The sequence below is a fragment of the Syngnathus acus genome, chromosome 13, assembly GCF_901709675.1.
Source record: "Syngnathus acus chromosome 13, fSynAcu1.2, whole genome shotgun sequence".
Lineage (NCBI taxonomy): Eukaryota > Metazoa > Chordata > Actinopteri > Syngnathiformes > Syngnathidae > Syngnathus > Syngnathus acus.
Window position 1 is genome coordinate 5,443,606 of NC_051098.1, and position 18,732 is coordinate 5,462,337.

The window sequence follows — 18,732 nt, forward strand, 5'->3', positions numbered from 1 at the left end:
GGTGGTGGTGAGTGTGTGGGAGGGTGTCTTAATATCATGGGTGCATACTCATCTTGAGTAGAATTCGCATGAAATATTTTAGTATAAAATGTTTGTTCTAACAAAAGAAAAAATACATAATATAATAATATACTCATCAAATTGATTTTTCTTTCCCCCAAATTTCCCTTGGCTTATTTCAATCATCCTCTCTCACACGCTTCTTTTTCCTATCGTTGATTATAATAATTTCACACTACCGAAATATCTTTTTTTTCCTCACTTTCCATCGCTTCCTGTAAAACTCATCCTCATTTCTTTATATATCAGTTTTTTTCCCAGTGAAATTCATTTTTGCCTATTTAGCCCCTGGCTGCTTGCCACCACTATCTATGCTCCTTGTCTGTTGGCGCTCTACCTGCCAATTCCTTGGGGGAGGTGGGCTCTTTGACGACAGATGGTGGTCTGTTTTTCATCTCAATGGCAACCCTGGAGGTGAAGCGGGCCTTGTTGGGTGAAAGCAACTCCTCATTGGGCGTGGAGTTTGTCCGTGCCATTGTGTGCCGCCCACTGGCCTCCTCCACAACCAATGCAACAGTATCCCTCAGGGTGTTGCTAGGTGACATGGCTCCAGATGGACCCACTGCTTCTTCGTCTTGACTGTCAGTCATTTTTGAAGCAGAGCGAGGCAGGACTTGGGCCTGACCACCACCCCCTTGACCGTTGCTCTGCTGTCTTGGCACGGTTGTAGAAATGGCAGATTTTCCATGGGCTGTCCCTTGGTGGCTATAAACCTTGTATCTTATCATCAGGATAATAATAAAAACCAGGACAGACGCCACTATAATTCCACCGATGATGATGATCATAGTTCCTCCCAAGAAGTGACTATGTAATGCCTGACACTGGCTGAATTCCGTGTCTGTCGTGAATGACAAGCAACCCAGGGGACGTGTTGCAGTCAGCGAGGTGACAACATCGTCGAACACGGCAAGGACGCACAGGTCATAGCTTCTCCCGGCAGCAAGGTCACGAACCAGGAAGTCATTGGTGCTGGAGGGAATCATCCTAGAAAAGTAGATACATCAAACAAAAATATGTCAGACATCAAACGGGCAGAGCCAGTGAGCAGCTAAGGTATATTTTAAAACAGCCTTTTTTGTTGTTGGTGTTGGAAGCAAATAATCATACCTTCAAGTCATTTTTCACACAGATCAGAGGTAAAATTTCAACATCAACGGTGGGAATTATACCTTGTCAGTTGAAGTGTATAATTACCGTATTTTTCGGACTATAAATCGCGTTTTTTTTCATAGTTTGGGTGGGGGGGAGACTTATACTGAGGAGTGACTTATATGTGGATTTTTTCATAAAATTTCAAAATAAAAAAAAAGTGAAACCGCGATAAACGAACCGCGATGTAGCAAGGGATTACTGTAATTTGAATTTCAAGTGACGTCAGCAGCGCGGCGGTTGTTTACATAAAGGACAAAGATTCGATCACGGGATGACGAAGATGACGAAGGGCCCCACGCACTACCGGCATCATTAGCGGCTTTGTTTATAAGTGACACGGAGGACGAAGAGTTTGAAGGATTTAATGATTTGGAGTGACACAGAAGGTTTGAAAAACTATTATGGCTTTTACGCACGCCCGGTCCTACTCTACGGAGCTCTCTTTCACCTCCGTGGATGGAAGTCGGGGGCCGGCGCTCGGCCGGGTGGCTGTCCGGGGACGGTGGATGGGGCTCGGACATGGCTTTTACGCACGCCCTGTCCTACTCTACGGAGGTCTCTTTCACCTCCGTGGATGGAAGTTGGGGGCCGGCGCTCAGCCGGGTGGCTGTCCGGGGACGGTGGATGGGGCTCGGACATGGCTTTTACGCATGCCCGGTCCTATTCTACGGAGCTCTCTTCCACCTCCGTGGCTGGAAGTGACACCTCCGTGGATGGAAGTCCACGCCGCCACACGCCTGAAGTCGACGCCGGTGCTTGGGGCCCTGTGGCGGTGAACTATTTGTTATAGTTATTTGATATATTTTATTTCGTGTAGCAACTTGTATATGTTTTTATCGTTACAGTTCAGTAGTTGTTGGCTCGTTGAACTCTTGTTTTGTTTAATAAAGAGCCGTTTACCAAACCCACGTCTTTCCTTGTACTTTGTTAACGGTACAATATAGATCTAGATCTGTGGAATAACGACGAGGCTGACGTCAGGGCGCACGCGCGGCGTTGTTGACAAAGGACGAGGAATTTGATCGATGGATTTAATGATTTGGAGTGACACAGATGATTTGATAAATGTGTTATTTATGTAATAGTTATTTGAATAACTCTGAATGTTACGTCAGGCCCGTTCTCAGCTCTTCGTTTGTGTTTATGTCACGTTAGCATACCTATCGTTTAGCCTGTTGTTGCTCGTTTATGTCTCTTCTTGGTGTTGGATTTTGTCGAATATAATTTCCCCCAAAATGCGACTTATACTCCGGAGCGACATATATGGTTTTTTTCACGTTATTGTGCATTTTATGGCTAATGCGACCTATATTCCGGAGCGACTTTTAGTTCGAAAAATACGGTAGCTTGGTTGGCAACAAAAGTGAGATGTGTGGATGTTGTGTGGCAAATGGGTGTTGTGAGTTTATAAATTACATACATCACAGAGGACAAATTTCACCACACCCAGATGTGTGTGTGACAATCATTGGGACTTTAACTTTAACATGCATTTAAAAATACAAACTGCAATTAATATTCTTGGAATGAAGATTTATGTATTGAACAAATAATGTGCATTCTTTGCAAGGCTAGATTTTTTTTTTTTTCCGTCTTACACGTTCTTGCACTGTGTTGTGGCCGGAGTCCTGACTCCTTTGTATTGTGTCTCTGCTGGGTTTTGTACGTGTGCACAAAATATGTCCCAGCATATCATATAATGAATCCATTCCCAGACATACATCCACACTACCTTTAATGTTCACGTATGGTATGCCATTATACAGTACTAATGCATATGAACTGGTACATTTCAAGCCATTAAATATTTATAGTAATTTAAGAATTTTGCATCTTCCACATGTATGTCAAAACTTCAGAAAGGGCAAGATCTGCTGGGCCATGCAGAAACAGCTTACTTGAGCAAATCCATTTAACATTGTAATTATACTGCATGGTTATTCAGTTAATGAGATCAACCATGACACAACATGTGCACACACACACATACAGACACGCACATAATCAATCAATGCCTTTCTTTGTTACTTACAGTTCACAGGCACAATACTGACTTCAACAGACAAATGGGAACGTGACACTGCTACACAAGCAGCCATCCGCGTTTTTGTTCTCCTCGGGTCATCATGACACCCACAAGCACAACCATGCATTCACATAAGGCTATGGTGAGTCCACACACCGAAAACACACAACTGAATGCGGAAACCACTAAATAATTTTGCTTTTAAAATAGTACAAAGTACCGCAACTTGTGAGGATGCAAAATAAAATTTACTGAATTTAGATTTTCATGCTTTATATTGTCCCCTCCAAAAATGTAAACAGCTTAAAGTTCAATTTTATTTGATACTCATCTTTTAAGTATACGCACGCAAATTATGCAGACCAAGATGCTTAAAAACTACACCATCAATGTCACTATCTGGTGTAAGTAACCATATAGCTTTAAAAATGCATCACATTATGTGACGTGTGTGTTGAAGTCTGCACGTATGTCACATTAGACCTAGTAAAGACAAGTGATGCGTAGGCATAATCTTAAACATAACATTCATAAAATATATGTGCTATTAAAAATGCATGGTATGGTTTGTGAAACAAAATGGAGGCAAGCTGTGGAGGGAAATGTGTTGAGGATAAAAAAAAAAAGGGCCTATTATTATCTAGTCATGCTTAATGAATGGCATGTGTGCTCATGTTAAAGATCAATGTCATGTGACGTCCTTGCTAAACTGTCACTCGATGTGCATTATTATTGCAGTTAACCTTAGGGGGGGAAAAAAGCATATTTGGGCATTCAGGAATGACGGCACAGAAGATTATCATAGCAGACCTTTTAAAAATGTCAGCGAGCTTCATTAAATGAATATGGCGATTTATGATTCTACGTTTCAATAAAATATATTGTATCACTTCTCATTTATAGGAATTTTCACTGCCTTCCATTTGTCTCAATTACTTCCACACTAGAGGCCTTTTCCTGAAAGATAATTTTTGTGTTGTAAATGAGGGCTATAATACAGGGGAAATGATAGAAAATGTCCTTCCATTTTCTTTATTGCTGAATAGGTTTCACCCAATAAGCTTTAACTGAATAAATTGTCAATGTTTAAATCCAGACACGAAAATAGCCTTAAGAGAGATATAGCATGTCCAGCTTGAAAAACCTAAATAAAGACTCTAAACAAGGCCAGTTGTTTTGATTGAATTTGTTTTCACCATAATTGTTTTACTCTTTGAACTTTGATCTTATTTGATGTTTGAATTATCTCAAATTCCAACATAATACAGACACATTTTTTCTTACATATGTGTGCGTGTGTATGTGAGTGTGTGTGTGCGTGTGTGTGTGTGTGCGTGAGTGAGTGAGTGCGTAGGTTGGTGTGATTGGTCGTTACTTGAGCCCCGAGCAACGTAATTTTCAGTTAACAGCAAGGAGCCAAATTCTCTCCTCCATTTTTCATATTCCACAAATGCATAATTAATCAAAACATCATCTTGAGACGAGACTAGAACAGATTGTAAAGAAAATGTTTGGGTTGATTATCCTTTTATTTATTTATATTTTTAATGGGATGGTATTTTTAGTATTCTAGAGTATTTTAAGAGTAGCCGCAGTTTAGCTCCTCCAATATTTTATTTGCCATTCTAAAATGTATTTACAAATTATTTGTTTACTCTGAAAGTGGAAGTGTGTGTGTTAATACAGGAGTGCAGTTGGTCTGATTGTCTGTGGTCACGAATGCCATTAAGAGATGCTAATCTGCTATCAGTAGTCTCGCCCTGAAAATGCATCATAATTGTCTTGCAAGAAGAGCGACAGGTTCGTTAGGCATCCTCGTTACAATGCAACATCAGAGGGGCATGGTGCTGCCAAATCCTGTGTATGCATTCCTGGTAGAGAGAGTGGCTGACATTTCCCTTCTAACAGCATGTTAATGCATATTCCCGGCGATGGCTGTGCATGAGCCTGACCTTTTCAGACCATCTGCATTCAGTTGGGTTGGTTGATGGAAGGAAGCTTTGTTAGTAAATACTGTCCATCAATCAACTCTTGGGCACTCAAAATGCTGACAAGCACCCCCCCCCCACACCACACACACACACACACTTGCACACACCGTATGTCATGTTGCTATATTCAGAGCCCCGGGTTGTGACTGTTGATCTAAAAAGAACGTCAAGAGAATATTTATGTTAATGCACCTTGGCTGTTTTTAAAATATTAATGTGCCAATTATTCATCCAGTGCGAGCAGGCCAGGACAGTGAAGGGCAACGCTGTGACGGCAAAGTCGCGACAGCAGACAAACTTTGTCTATTCAGCTCCACAAGCTGCGCCGTTCAAGCAAAAAAAATAAAACCTTAAAACCAGATGTCAGCAACAAGAAGAAAGTGATATTTGTTTCTCTGCATAATTAAAAATGTAGAAAAAAAACTAGGGGAAATTTAGCAAGATCATTGTCAGGTCTGTGTCAATTGTGCAGCATCCACAGAGAAGCAAGCTTCAAAAACATTATCCTGTAATTAATAATTCCGTGTAGTCGTCTTGATTAAGGGGCATGTTCCCCTTCCTTTTGGGCTCTATCCAAAGCTCTGAAATGAAAGTCTCAGCACTTGGAAACCAAGAAGGGACAGCTTTGGAAATTTATTTAGGGCACAGTGAGCAAAATAACACTTTTGGTGGTTGAGGGTTTTGTACATAATCTACATGCAAAAAAAGTCATTTTAGAGTTAAAGCCAAGTTTGGCAAAGAACCATATTTAATGAGTAAAGCAAATTATTCCAACACATGTACATTTTACCACAACGGGGATTTTGGTGAATTTGATCGAGCACAGGCAGACAGGGACCGTCCTTGCATGGAATCCCCTAAATTAATGTCAAGTCAAGTCAAGTTTATTTATATAGCCTGAAATCACAGGCAAGTCTCAAAGGGCTTCACATGTACAAGAATTGACAATTATTCTCAAACATCCCCTGATCTTAAACTCCCAGGAGGGCAAGGATAAACTAAGAAAAACCCTACTGGGGGAAAAATGAGAAACCTTGAGAGACCACAGATGCGAGGATCCCCCTTCCATAGAACACATAATATTGAACAATCCAAAAATGAAGTGGATGTCCAATTCAAAGTGAAGAGCAGAAATCACCTAATTGAACACATTATTGTTATTATTAAATACACTATTTATGTACCGTATTTTCTGCACTATAAGGCGCACCGGATTATAAAGCGCACTTTCAATGAATGGCCCATTTTAAAACTTTGCTCATATATAAGGCGCACCGGATTACAAGGCGCATAGAATAAATAACTCACCGTTGCTAGAACGTTAACATCACACAATACACAAAATAAACACGTAATGCTTACTTTAATAAGTTAGTCCTCATCCACGAATCCATATTGGTCCATAGATAAGGCTTTTGAGAAAATTGGAGGTTTTTAGGTGCACCTTATAGTGCGGAACATACGGTATATTTTTTCATCTAAAATAAATGTTTAAATCCACACTGAAAAACCTATAATTAGATGTCTTATTTTATAATATGCCCCAGACAGGCAGCAGACTTGTATAAAAAAAGACAACAACAAAAAAACAAATCCCAACCATAACACAAAGCCCAGCTAAATTAAGAGATTTCTGTTATGATTGCTGCTGGATTTAACCCTCATTTCATATTTTCACCTTCCCTCAGGATTAAGAGAGACGCATGGTGAATAAAAAAAGTCATGAATCTTAGAAATTGAGGTGTGCGCATGTGATGTCTGAGATTGATTTTACGAAACATTCTAGAGCCTAAGCGTACAAAGGAGCCTTTGTGTTAAGATTAGTGCTGCTTTGTATTTAAACAAGACAGCAAGGTTTTTCTTTGCACCCAGAAGAATGGGGAAATGTGTAAAAAGTTGACATGGAGCAGATTTTCATTACAAATAAATAAATAATGAGGCAGTGGAATGACTGCACGTATCCTTTCTGCAGCAAGGCGATCATTCACTCCCTCTATGTTAGACTGTGGTCGAACATGACATGACCACCTGAATGCAGACTATGGCGGCCAGGTTGGCAGGGAAACAAGCTCTGGGAGCCAGTTGATTAGAAGCACCCAAACTGTGGCAGGGTTTCTACTTCCTGGACTTGAATTTTTCTCCACTGGATAATGTAAAAAGTTGACAATAAATATATTTTTAAAGTGGATCAAAACCCCCAATTCAAGTGGGCTTAACATTACGGCATGGAACAAATGGATGGGAACAACTTGAAGAAAAAATAAATAAATCAACCAGCATCTCAGAACACCTTGACTTTGTAGGTTCCACTATTTCCGTGCAGACCAATATTTCTACCTTGGTCTGTGCTCTACAGAGTGCCTGTCTAGTTAGAGAATGGTTTGTCTGCTGCAGGACACGACTGCCAGTTTTCATCAATGTCCTGCCTCCTTTCGCCACTGTCATAAATTGTGTCTGTGGGGAAATAAATAATGGCTAGGATTCGACTTGCTCTCTTCCCTTTGCCTCTGTATTGCCTTCTATTCTTTCCCCCGAGCAAACAGGAAGAGATAATCTGGTCAGAGATGACTGTGAGATTAGTCGAGTCTGTAGTAGGTTCTGTGTGTGCTCTATCATGTTGGGAGAGCCCGACTGAGATGCATGGGATTTAGAAGCTTGTGGGGTTACAGTGACTGCCGGAAAATAAATGAACAGGTGGGTAGATCCAGGCTAAAACAAAGAAATAGACCGACAAGATCAGACAATCACAAACAGGGTGGGAGGGGGGAGTGATTGACGTGGCTTTATCTAGACAAGAATTTGTTGAGTGGTCTGAGGAGTTTTTATCGATTGACTGCAGGTCAAAAAGCCCCTGCAGTGGTTATCTATAGTGCCAAAGAGCTCCTCGTCATGTTTTATATTATGCCTTATGAAAAAGCACAGCACGAGCATTTAGCTTTTTGTTTTTTCCATGTATGTATTTTTAAAGAGATTGTGCCATGTAAATATAGTGTGTTTCATATTTGATGAAGATTGTTTTTTATGATGGATGAGCCGAGCCAAGAAAGCATAAAAAATTGTGAAAGCAAAATGTTTGTTTAGGAACATGCCCAAAATGTGGATCAGAAGACGAAACATCTAACCACCATATGGGCAGGTACTGTGCTTACCGGGACATTCAGAAACGATACCTGGGAATGAATTTCTCACAAACAAGTCTGTCTTTATTAACATTAATATTAATCCTCTGGTTACTTGATGCAAGCTAGAAGGCTTGCTGAGTTCGACCACAGATAACTCAATTGCGGTGCTTCATCACAATGAGCCTACAAATGGCCTGAGCAAACTATCAGCACGGTTCAGCCCACAAAGTAGACGGCTGAACCGTGCACCATTGCCTTCATTAATAATAATAATAAAGAAGTGAGAGTGTGTACGTGTGACTGCATGTGTGAATATTTACGTCACTGTCAATCTCTTGTGGTTTGAAAAGAAAACCTCGATTGCCTGGAGTGTCTCAAGTAGAGTCAAAGCAATACATCAACTCCTGACATGTAATGAAATAAAAACGATGTAGAAGCCATTGGTGGTGCATTGATAGACAGCCCCACCACCATTGATGAAGGTAAACAAAAAGTATATTTTGGGAACAAATGCATAATTTATTGAGGATGTGTCACGGACGTTGTTAGATTTCTCAAGAGCACGGTCGTTCTGAAATTTGCATCGATTCTTGGATCGTATACTGAGTTGAAAAGTTCATACTTTGTTCAATATCAAAGCATTTTACTGGCCAAATGTAACCATTTTTGCATGGGGACAGGGAAAACGAGCCGTTGACTCATTAGAAGCGCTTCCAAATGACATCACTGTGCATCACATCTGCAACAGTCATTTCCCCATGTGCTCTATTTCTTTTGACGGTCTGAGTGCCTACGGGATGCTAAAAAAAGATTTTTCCACCTTCCTTCTATGTGACATTAGGTTAGTTTCACTCTTCTTTCTTGCAGCAGCAGGTGCCCTGCTTCAAACAGCAGACAGAAGCATATTTCAACATGGTAAGATACAAATATCACAAGGGTGATGAAAGAAAAACGATCATAATCTTTTTATCTTGAAGCTCCGCTTTAAGATGGCGTGTAAACGCACATCTGTTTTCTGTAAAATCAGCCCAGTGAGCTTTGAATATGACAGAAATGACCAATAAATCCGTCACTGCTATAATCGGTTCCAGGGATGTTGTAGATTTGTGTCGGTTAATATGTGTTAGTGTGTAAACTGAATTTCATTTCTAAATGCATAAGCATTCACAGAGAATTAGACACACACAAGAACACACAAATGTGCACTAGCAGGAAAAAATGATGGATTATTGATTACTTAAAAGATGGAAAGGATAAAACATGCTACAAAGAGACTCGAGGTCACACTTTACAACCTTTTAAAATATTACGTTGATTTTCAGCACACCAATGGTCACGGAGAGGTTTGCATGGCTCTAAGTTAATAATGGCCAGGAGCACACACATCATGAACCACACATGCATTGTGACAGACGTAACCACACAGGGGAAAATGTCAGTTTCTGTCAAGCAGAAGAGTCTGACAGAATCAATTAGCGAGCTGGGATAATGGGGAATACGGCATTAAATTAAAGTGACAGTTTCCCCCATAGGCACAGTGCTCACGAGGGCATTAAACAACTAAACTGAGCTTGTGGGTGTGTGTGTTTGTCTACACGGTCTTGACGTGTTTACATTTGTGTGTGTGCGCATGTATGAGATTAGGGATTTTAACTGACAGTAGCATGGTTAAATTCATCAAATCAAATCACTACACTCGATCCTTGTGCACAATTGTCTCATTCTTGGAATAAAGACGTCATTAGAGAAGCCAGTCTGACAAAAGCAATGTGATGTGTTACCTGGCGTTGTTGTAAGAAACTCCGTAGCATCAATGGACAATGGTTGTTTTTGGTGCCCTTGCCATTTAGTAGCAGCTTCTTGAAAAAACAATGAAAACTTTTATAGTCTTGCAGCACTATTTCATCTCCCAAGGATTTTGTAAAACTGTACATCGACAGCAAATACTTAACCAAATTGAGTCCCTTCAGTACTTTGCAAATGCCTCAACTAATGGCAGAGGTAGGAATTTATTTATGTTTGGCCCTTCTCAGAATCAGTAAAGCGTCATAATGCAGATAAAAATAATATTGTTTTCTAACAGTGGTGTTCTCATTGGCCAGGTTGCATTTTTCTGCAGTCAATGTGTGTTTTATGCAGCAATTTGGATAGTGTAGCTATTATTATTATTATTATTATTATTCTGTCCGTCAACCCTGCTTGCACTGGATGAAGTAAAACGTCTGCTCTTATCCGTTAGCCTCTTCTACTGTAACGTTTAACTCCGCTTGTTATGTGGACTGGCAGGGGGTTGTTATAAATCTATGAAAAGAAGCATTTCAAATATCAAACAATTGTAGATGCTTCCATTTTCAGGAAGTAATGTGAGGCACATAATGATTTATTTACGATTAAAAGACAATACAAAAAATATATAATACTCTAAACTAGAGTTAGTTTGACATTGGCAAAAACCATCAATACTATCTCTGTAAATATTTGAAATCAATTCTGCACTTATAAACATCGGAACGTTGGACAACTTGAATACATATTAAGTGGAAGTGAGCAGATATCACACACTACATAAATCCTCCCAATAGAGTCTTTGTTAAGCAAAGACTAGCTTTGTTTACCAACGGGGATGGGCAGTGTTGGAGCCGGAGCACCTGCCTATTTCCCCTAAATGCCCAAAATCTGTACGAGTAAAAGGTTATAAGTTGCCTTCTGGCAATAATGTAATTTAATGTGAGCCATCTTTGAGGAAAGAAATTGGGCAAGATCAAATTAATTAAGGAATCAAAGTGTTAAAAGCGAGTCTGTGAATGAGAGAGAGGAGGGGCTGAGGTAAGAGGAGCAAGGCGAGTCTGCCTGAGTTCCATCAATAGGATTCCACTTCTGAAATAACTTCATAAATGAACAATTCATCATGAACAAGAACCTTAAGTTTTGTTTTCGAACCCCGGACACTTGATTATTAAACTTTCTCATTGTGATACATAAACCACATCCAGGACATCCAATACGGAAGAAATAGTACGAAAAAACAGGTGCAGCATAGCCACTTTAATGCCATAATTGCAACCAATACTGAGGCAATTTCTGCTCCTCTACCTCGGTCGTTTTGCACCCATCTTCCTCTGCACGTCCACTTCACTTTGTGAGTAATGTTTTCCACAGGTTGCTTTAAGAAACAGAAGGGCACATTGCTAATTCTGCAACCTTGAAACACTAGACGGCAGAAAATGTGAGTTGCTTGTAAATACATATATCGACATATTTTGTGAAACTAGATGTACAAGGACTACATCTCTCCCCTCACTCTGAGAACATGGATAAACCACTATAATTACCGTGATTTGATTTAAGAATAATCAAATAGCCAATCTCTAGGGTGACCACAGCCTAACAATGCTCCTAGAAGCTGGTGCTACTTTTCGATCCCACAGCCGTGCAGCCAAACATAACAGCCCACTTTTCCAAACGAACATATACCTTGTATTTGTGTCTGTTCATGCCTGGCCGTGTGTAATTTGGCCTCCATGAGTGGACACTCCTGGACTAGCTTTAATAGATTAGATTTTCGAAAGCCTCTGCTACACTTACTCCCATTTATCAACGCGATCGATTCACAAACTGTCCATGGCCCATCAAGCATGTAGTGTATAGAGCCAAAAACTGGCTGCAAGAGAGATTCACAGAGGGGAATGGATTCATTTAAAATGAGGCGTGAACCGAGGGCTCAATGTGTTAAATAGACTTCAATCTAACATAAATGCGGACAGATTGAATGTGAATCTGGATTGAACTCTGGAGCATTAGAATGACAAAAAATAGGAAAAGGATGGATTAGCATTTTGTAGAATGAGCAGTGTTGACATTAGGGAGAGTGTATTTAGTTCAGATGGTAGAGTAAAGTCTAATTTTACATCAATCCAAGTGGGCCATAGGGGGAGAGAGTGAGGCCGATGCTTGTTAATGTCTTAAAAGTCTAGTGAAGGCTGCAAAAGACATTTGAGTTCAAATTGCATTCGATCGACAATGCAAGTTTATTGGAGCTCAAGAAAAGCATGTGTCAAGTAGATTAGCCAGGCCTGCTTAAGGTTGTAGCTTTAATGTATCTCTTGTCATGCGGCTGTAATTCAATAAAGCTTTTATAGGTGTCCTCCTAATTAACAACCTGCGTTAAAAGTGACATATTATGCTTTCCATATGTACTGTATTAGTTGTCAAAATTACAATCCCCTTTGAAGTTTCATATTCATTCGTTCGTTCGTTCATTCATTCATTCGTTTTATGAAGTGTTGACATTGAAACACCCCAATTTCATTAAGCTGTGAGATCAATGTTGGTACCAATTACCAATGGTAATCATATTTTTTTTTTTTATCACTTAGGGTAAATTGCTCTACCGCAGGGGGATGTCAATGCTTGATTGGTCTCAATCGGCCTATGGATAAACATAACATTGGTAACATTGGTTCGCTGTCAAAGTAAAATACCTAATGATATTAAAGGAATCAATATGACATACGATAGTTGAGACTAAATACACACTTTGCCACATGTTATTCAAGTGGCGCCGGGCTCCAAGAGGTCAGTGCAAATGCCTTTGGTGCAGTGTAGATTAGTTTTAATGCTAGATAGGCTAAACTTTAGCCGCTAAAGATATGGACGATTAATCAAAATTAAAGTGAAAATCATTGGAAACTACATCTGGTTTTGACATACAATCTAAGATGTGTAAAGCTAAAAACCTGTCATGTTAAGGTGAGAAATCTTCCTTAATTTCAATTACAAAATTGCTCGCACTGTAGATTGGTAAACTGTTGGCGTCATTTTGTTTAAAGCTTTCTATTCTTTAATTAATAAACCCTTCCAACTCACACACACAAGGGCGTTTTTGTTCTATTTGTGTCTTGTTAATCTGGGTCAAACAGAGTGTCATTTGTGTCCCAGTATGGCCCTGCAGTAAAATGAGAAAATAGATGGACACACGCAGGATTAGAAAGTGGCTAATCTTAACATTCCCTAGCAGTAGGGCTGGAGCCTGGAATTTCACAGACATCTTTTTCAAGCTATTGAGACAGAGTGACTGTCAGTAAGTTGTTTTAGCTGATCTACAGTTACTTTAAATAGTAAATGTACATTTTTTCATAGGTTTCCACATGCTCATGCTGGGAGATTAAGAAGTGCATTTTTTAAAGTTAGGGATTCCTCATCCTCTTGTGATTGGAGAGACACGCATTAAATGTGATTAATTCAAACGCATTATATCTTCTGTGTATGCAGTGGTGAAAAATTTACTTGTTAGGTAGTACAGAAATGTGAATATAAATTGGTGTTAAGTACAGCAGATATGTTAGCAATACAGAAAAAGAGTTATCATTGTAGTTAAGACTACAATTAAATCACAGCATGGTCACATTTTTTGCACTCAATGTCATTAGCACAAATTCTTGAACTTTCGCCACATTTTGTGATGTTCTGCTTCACCCCTACAACGGAGCTTAAATAAATGATTGTGCTGTGCCTCTTTAAAGTAAGCACAAAAGATGGAGCAAGGGCCCAATGCTTAAAAATGTTTGTCAATAAACATACTGGAATATTAAAAGACACTATGTACATGATTGCAGTGAACAGCACGATGAATTAACATAGAACAAACAAAGACTCGTACTATTTCCAATGTTATTTTGTAAGCTATTTTAGTTTATTCTGCTTTGCTTCTAAATGTCGTTAAGTTGTTTGTAAATACTTGTAGTCGAATGTGAGTTGCCTTGTGTATGAAATGTGCTTTATAAATAAAATTGCCTTGCCTTGAAGAAACATATGCATTGAGAGTAACTGGAAATAAAATAATTTTGTAGTTAACCAGTTTTCCACAACTTTATTTTATATTTTTGTCCAGTTTACAACAATTGTTTTTATTATATTAAATTAGACGTTGCAAATCCAAACAAAGAGGGCAGCTGTCCACATCAGTTCAAACAATAGCTTCTTGTTATGAGGCAACAGGGTCAAATGGATTAAAGATAATGGGCAACAGTGGAATTGGACTGAAACTGATATAAATAATTAAGGAGCCGTAATGTAGGGGGTCAAATGCTGTCTCTACGCCCAGTCTCTGAAAATATGATTTTTAATTCCAAGATTCATGTGAATGATTTATTCTGCTGGATGTTCAGATCACACAATTTCCGTGTATTATATTTATCTGTTGCAAATAACTTTGAGACTATGTTGAATTGTGACATGAAATACTGACTGTTTTTGATGAATGTTTTTATTTTTTTTAAATAATTTTTTAATTTTATTTTATTTGTACGATTTTAATCTTGCTCTGTTGGTGTTGTGAGTTTTTATTTTGCAACATTTACTCTCATTAATTTAAAGATGAATAAATAAATTAATTAATGCAATATGTTGTGTATCCCTTTGTGATGTCTCTTTCCTTTGTCTGTTAAGATTTTTGAGAGTCTTGAGGCATTGTCAGCCTTCAAATCTGATTTATACATTTTTTATAAGGCATAGAGTGCTCAATTTAGATGAGCACATACAAAATATTCAATTATTGAATTCTAAGTGCTTTGTACCTACCTGAATGAATGCATTCTTGTGTGAATATAGATCATCTATTGGAAATGAGTCAGGTTTTATAAAACATCCTACACACTCATCATTAGCACTGAGTAGGTGCAAACCTGCATTTGTCTCTCAATAGTTTGTGAGTCATTTGTAGACACACATTGACAACTCCTAAATAATTGGTTTGTAATTGATGTAATACATAATTGTGAAATGCATTGCAATACGGACATTGAGTTGGTTCAAGGAGCTGGTCTATTAAATTCTCTTGTTTTATGTGTGGGATTTGCTGTCTGTTGAACTTCAACCACTTACCAAAGACAGTATGATTTTTTTATTGGACAGTCGACACACTACTTAATGAAGAGACAAGGTAAACACTTTCAAAAGACAAAACAACTCGTCAATGCAAAAGCGTCTATGAATCGAAAATGCAGAACGCTAAACATATGAAAAGAAACCCATGACAAAATAATTTGGGATTATGCACAAAGGCATGTAAATGTGTATTTTCAGAGGAGATCTTGGAATAAGGGCTACAAAAGGCTAGAAAGAAGAAACAAGACACAGGAACTCAAGCGCGAGACCATGAATAATAGAGCAATCAAGCACAGGGAGTGACGGGGTATGTTAAAAAAAAAGACAGAAAGAGATGCAGAGAGGAACAGTGCAACCAGTGTTGGGTTTCATATCCATACGAACAGGAAAAGAATAGATCTTTCCGTGACATACAACCCCTTCCCCAAAGTATATCATCAATATGGCTGCTTGAATCAAGTTTCCTATAACTGGGTGTGGATTCAATTGATAAGGCACACATGAAATGATGTGGTTACCAGTTAAAGTTTGGATTCAGATGCAGTAATTTTCTCAGTTTCCTGAATCCTACTCTTGATGCAGATATGGTGTCAAAGTCGTTGGTATTGTGAAAACATTAAATGCGCATAATACTATGTTTTGAAAAAAATAAAAATGATTCTCCATACTGACCTGGAAAAGCAGCATAAAGCATTACTAGATTTATGCATGACAAAGTGATAACTTCCTTTGAAACAGCTTCTGAAAATACCCAACTGTGAATTATTAAGTATGGTATGATTGGTATATAGGCCACAGTATTTTCTGAAATATGTTTTAAACTCAGAAAACCACATGTAAAATCAGAAATGATTGTTATATTTGCTTACACTTTATTGAGTTGTAGGAGCTGAGAGAAATCATCAATTATCCCTATTTAGCATCCAAGTCCCCTTTAATTCCCAGAACCCTCGCTAATTTAACATCTTCTCCTCCCCTTGTAGATGGTTTTTTTAAGAAGCATCATCTATCCTTTCATCACATCTCCATCCTCTTCACCTCTCTTTTCCTCCCCTTGCTTCTCTCCTTCATTTTTGCATGGGAAAGCTGAGCTCTGATTCTCTTTAATTATTATTCCCTCCATCCATGAGGATCTGAAGGCTGGGTGGGGGCTGGGTTGTTAGTGGACAGATGAGTAGAGAACTGGAAGGTTAGCGGGGGAGTGGGCATGTCGTCGTATAATTAAACATCGATTTGGGCCGATGATGAAAACAGCAGCAAGTTGCCAAACAAGAGGATTATGGGTTGGACAGCCGCCGGCTTTCTGCTGAGTTCAGCAATCCTCCAAGAGCAGAGAGGAAATGTGAAGCACGACAAGGGAGATGAGAGGCCAAAAAGATGCGAACACATGAAACGTAACTTAGTATGGAACACCAACCAGCGAATGAAAGAAGAACACACAAGAAGAACAAGATCTGTGAGGCAGGAAAACTGTTTGAGAGCAAACATTCCATTTTCTAAGCAGGAAGTGGAAGACATAATGAGCACAGGAAAACACACAAGTTTTACAAAGCAGAAGGAGGGATAGACTAACATACAGACAAAGAAAAAGATGAAAAAGCCTACATAGGAGATGTACATATGACAAATAGGACCAAGCTTTTTGGTGTCTGTGAACTGTTGACTCATGCAGTTGCCACAACAAATACCACACCGTGTGCCCATCCTAGTATAGCTGAGCCTCAATTTTACACGGACTTTGGGGTACAAAATTTGGGAATCATGTAAACCTTGAACGCGCGCACGTTGTTTAGAAAGTCTTGAAAGGAGAAAAAGTTTCAGAATCATGCATACGAGTGTATCTGGAAATTGTTCTGGGTGAAAATTAATACGATATAATTCACCATGTAATTATTGTAGTCAACCTGCCTCTGCTTACTGCTGGTGGGTTTGACCGATTGTGCAAATGTACAACCTTTATTTTATCGCTGTGGTCTTGTCTTTTCGTCCATTTAAACTACGACAGAAAGAATTGGGGTCCATGACCAAACCATGTTAGACAGAAAGTCGCGTAGAATCTCAGTGCGTAAAATCAATGCTTAGCTATATGTGCATATGTGTCTTAGTTTTGCCACAAAATCAGAAATGCAGCGGCACACCAAGAACATTCAATTAATATAGGCCAGAGCCAAACGGTAAACATAAAGCTTACGTATGTTAGTGTGTTTGTGTGCTAGCAGGAATATGAAAAAGGACACAATAACAGTTTATATAGAGAGCGGTAGGGTACAGGCCAAGGATAAAACTATTGAACCGCTCTCTTATTGACACCACAGCATCCTCCACCAAGGCCAAACTGTTTACAAGACTGAGCGCAGATTCAATACAGTAATTCCTTTTTGGTCTGTGGACCACCCCTGTAGAAATATTTAAGGCAACCTTTGAGTACTACAGCAGTCGCAAAGACTGTGCTTCCTTGGCAGAGGTAACAAAACCATGTAGCAAACAAACTTTTTTTTGTAAACAACAGTCTGTGTAGCTTTGTGAAGCCTCAAATCAGATAAAGGAATTCATGTATATAGAAATATTAAAAGCAAGTAGACTGAATGCCATATTTTAACGGATAAAGTCACACAAATGAGCTGGAATTCATATTTTTTCGCCATTAACACATGTAAGACGTGTATACAATTCCCTACTGCATACAAATCATCTTATTTCCCCACATAAACCGCAATATGCATACTACTGCTTCATCACCTGCCCCCGACGCTATCCCCTTTGAGACCCAGTTATCACCCACCAACACACACACGCACGCACACACACACATACATGCAGATGTCACTCGTTTTAATTAACATGAATACTCTGGGCAATGAAATGTGGGTGGATTTCATGGAAGACTGCACTGAGCAGCAACTGCGATGCGCACAATCTACCACCGGGAAGTAATGTGAGCAGTCCGAATGAAACCCCTGTGGTCTTGTCTGTAATAAGTGTTGAACATGCTTGCAAGTCAAATGAGGAATATACAGTTCCTGATATATTTTATGTCTTGCCTATACAGTTTACGGGTCTTTAAGATTTGGACATTATCGTGACTCAGGAAAATGTGCACTCTCTTTTACAAAAGAAGTTTCCCGGACAGAAAACAAGAGCTCCAATGGCATACGTTGATTAGAACCTTTTGATATTTGATGTTAATTTCACCCATCATATCAAGAACTGCAATGGAAATGCAATAAATACACAGAGCTACATATTACAGTCCACCTGAACTGCATAGGAATCGTAAAGAGTTTTTTTCTATAATTGTACAAGGTGTCTGCACTCCTTACATGCAGTTCTCCAACATTGTTACACGGTAGAGTGCTTTAACACACGACTCAATATTTTCCCAAACTGCTCCTTGTGTGCTCAGTTTTGAAGCAGGAGAACATAGTGGACTTCCACTAGGTGACACCGGTTATGCACAAACACAATACTTATTTGCTCCTTATCTACATCCACC

General features: G+C 39.1%; 1 protein-coding gene across 6 annotated transcripts in view; it reads right to left on the bottom strand.

The window, feature by feature from the left end:
* Window positions 1–18,732, bottom strand: part of zgc:172282 (leucine-rich repeat and fibronectin type III domain-containing protein 1-like protein) — a 93,454-nt gene that overhangs the window by 10,261 nt on the left and 64,461 nt on the right. For all 6 annotated transcript variants that reach the window (XM_037267166.1, XM_037267161.1, XM_037267165.1 and 3 more), the window contains one exon: window positions 398–1,047. In XM_037267166.1, coding sequence (XP_037123061.1) covers window positions 398–1,047 — 650 coding nt within the window. The remainder of the gene's footprint in view (window positions 1–397; window positions 1,048–18,732) is intronic.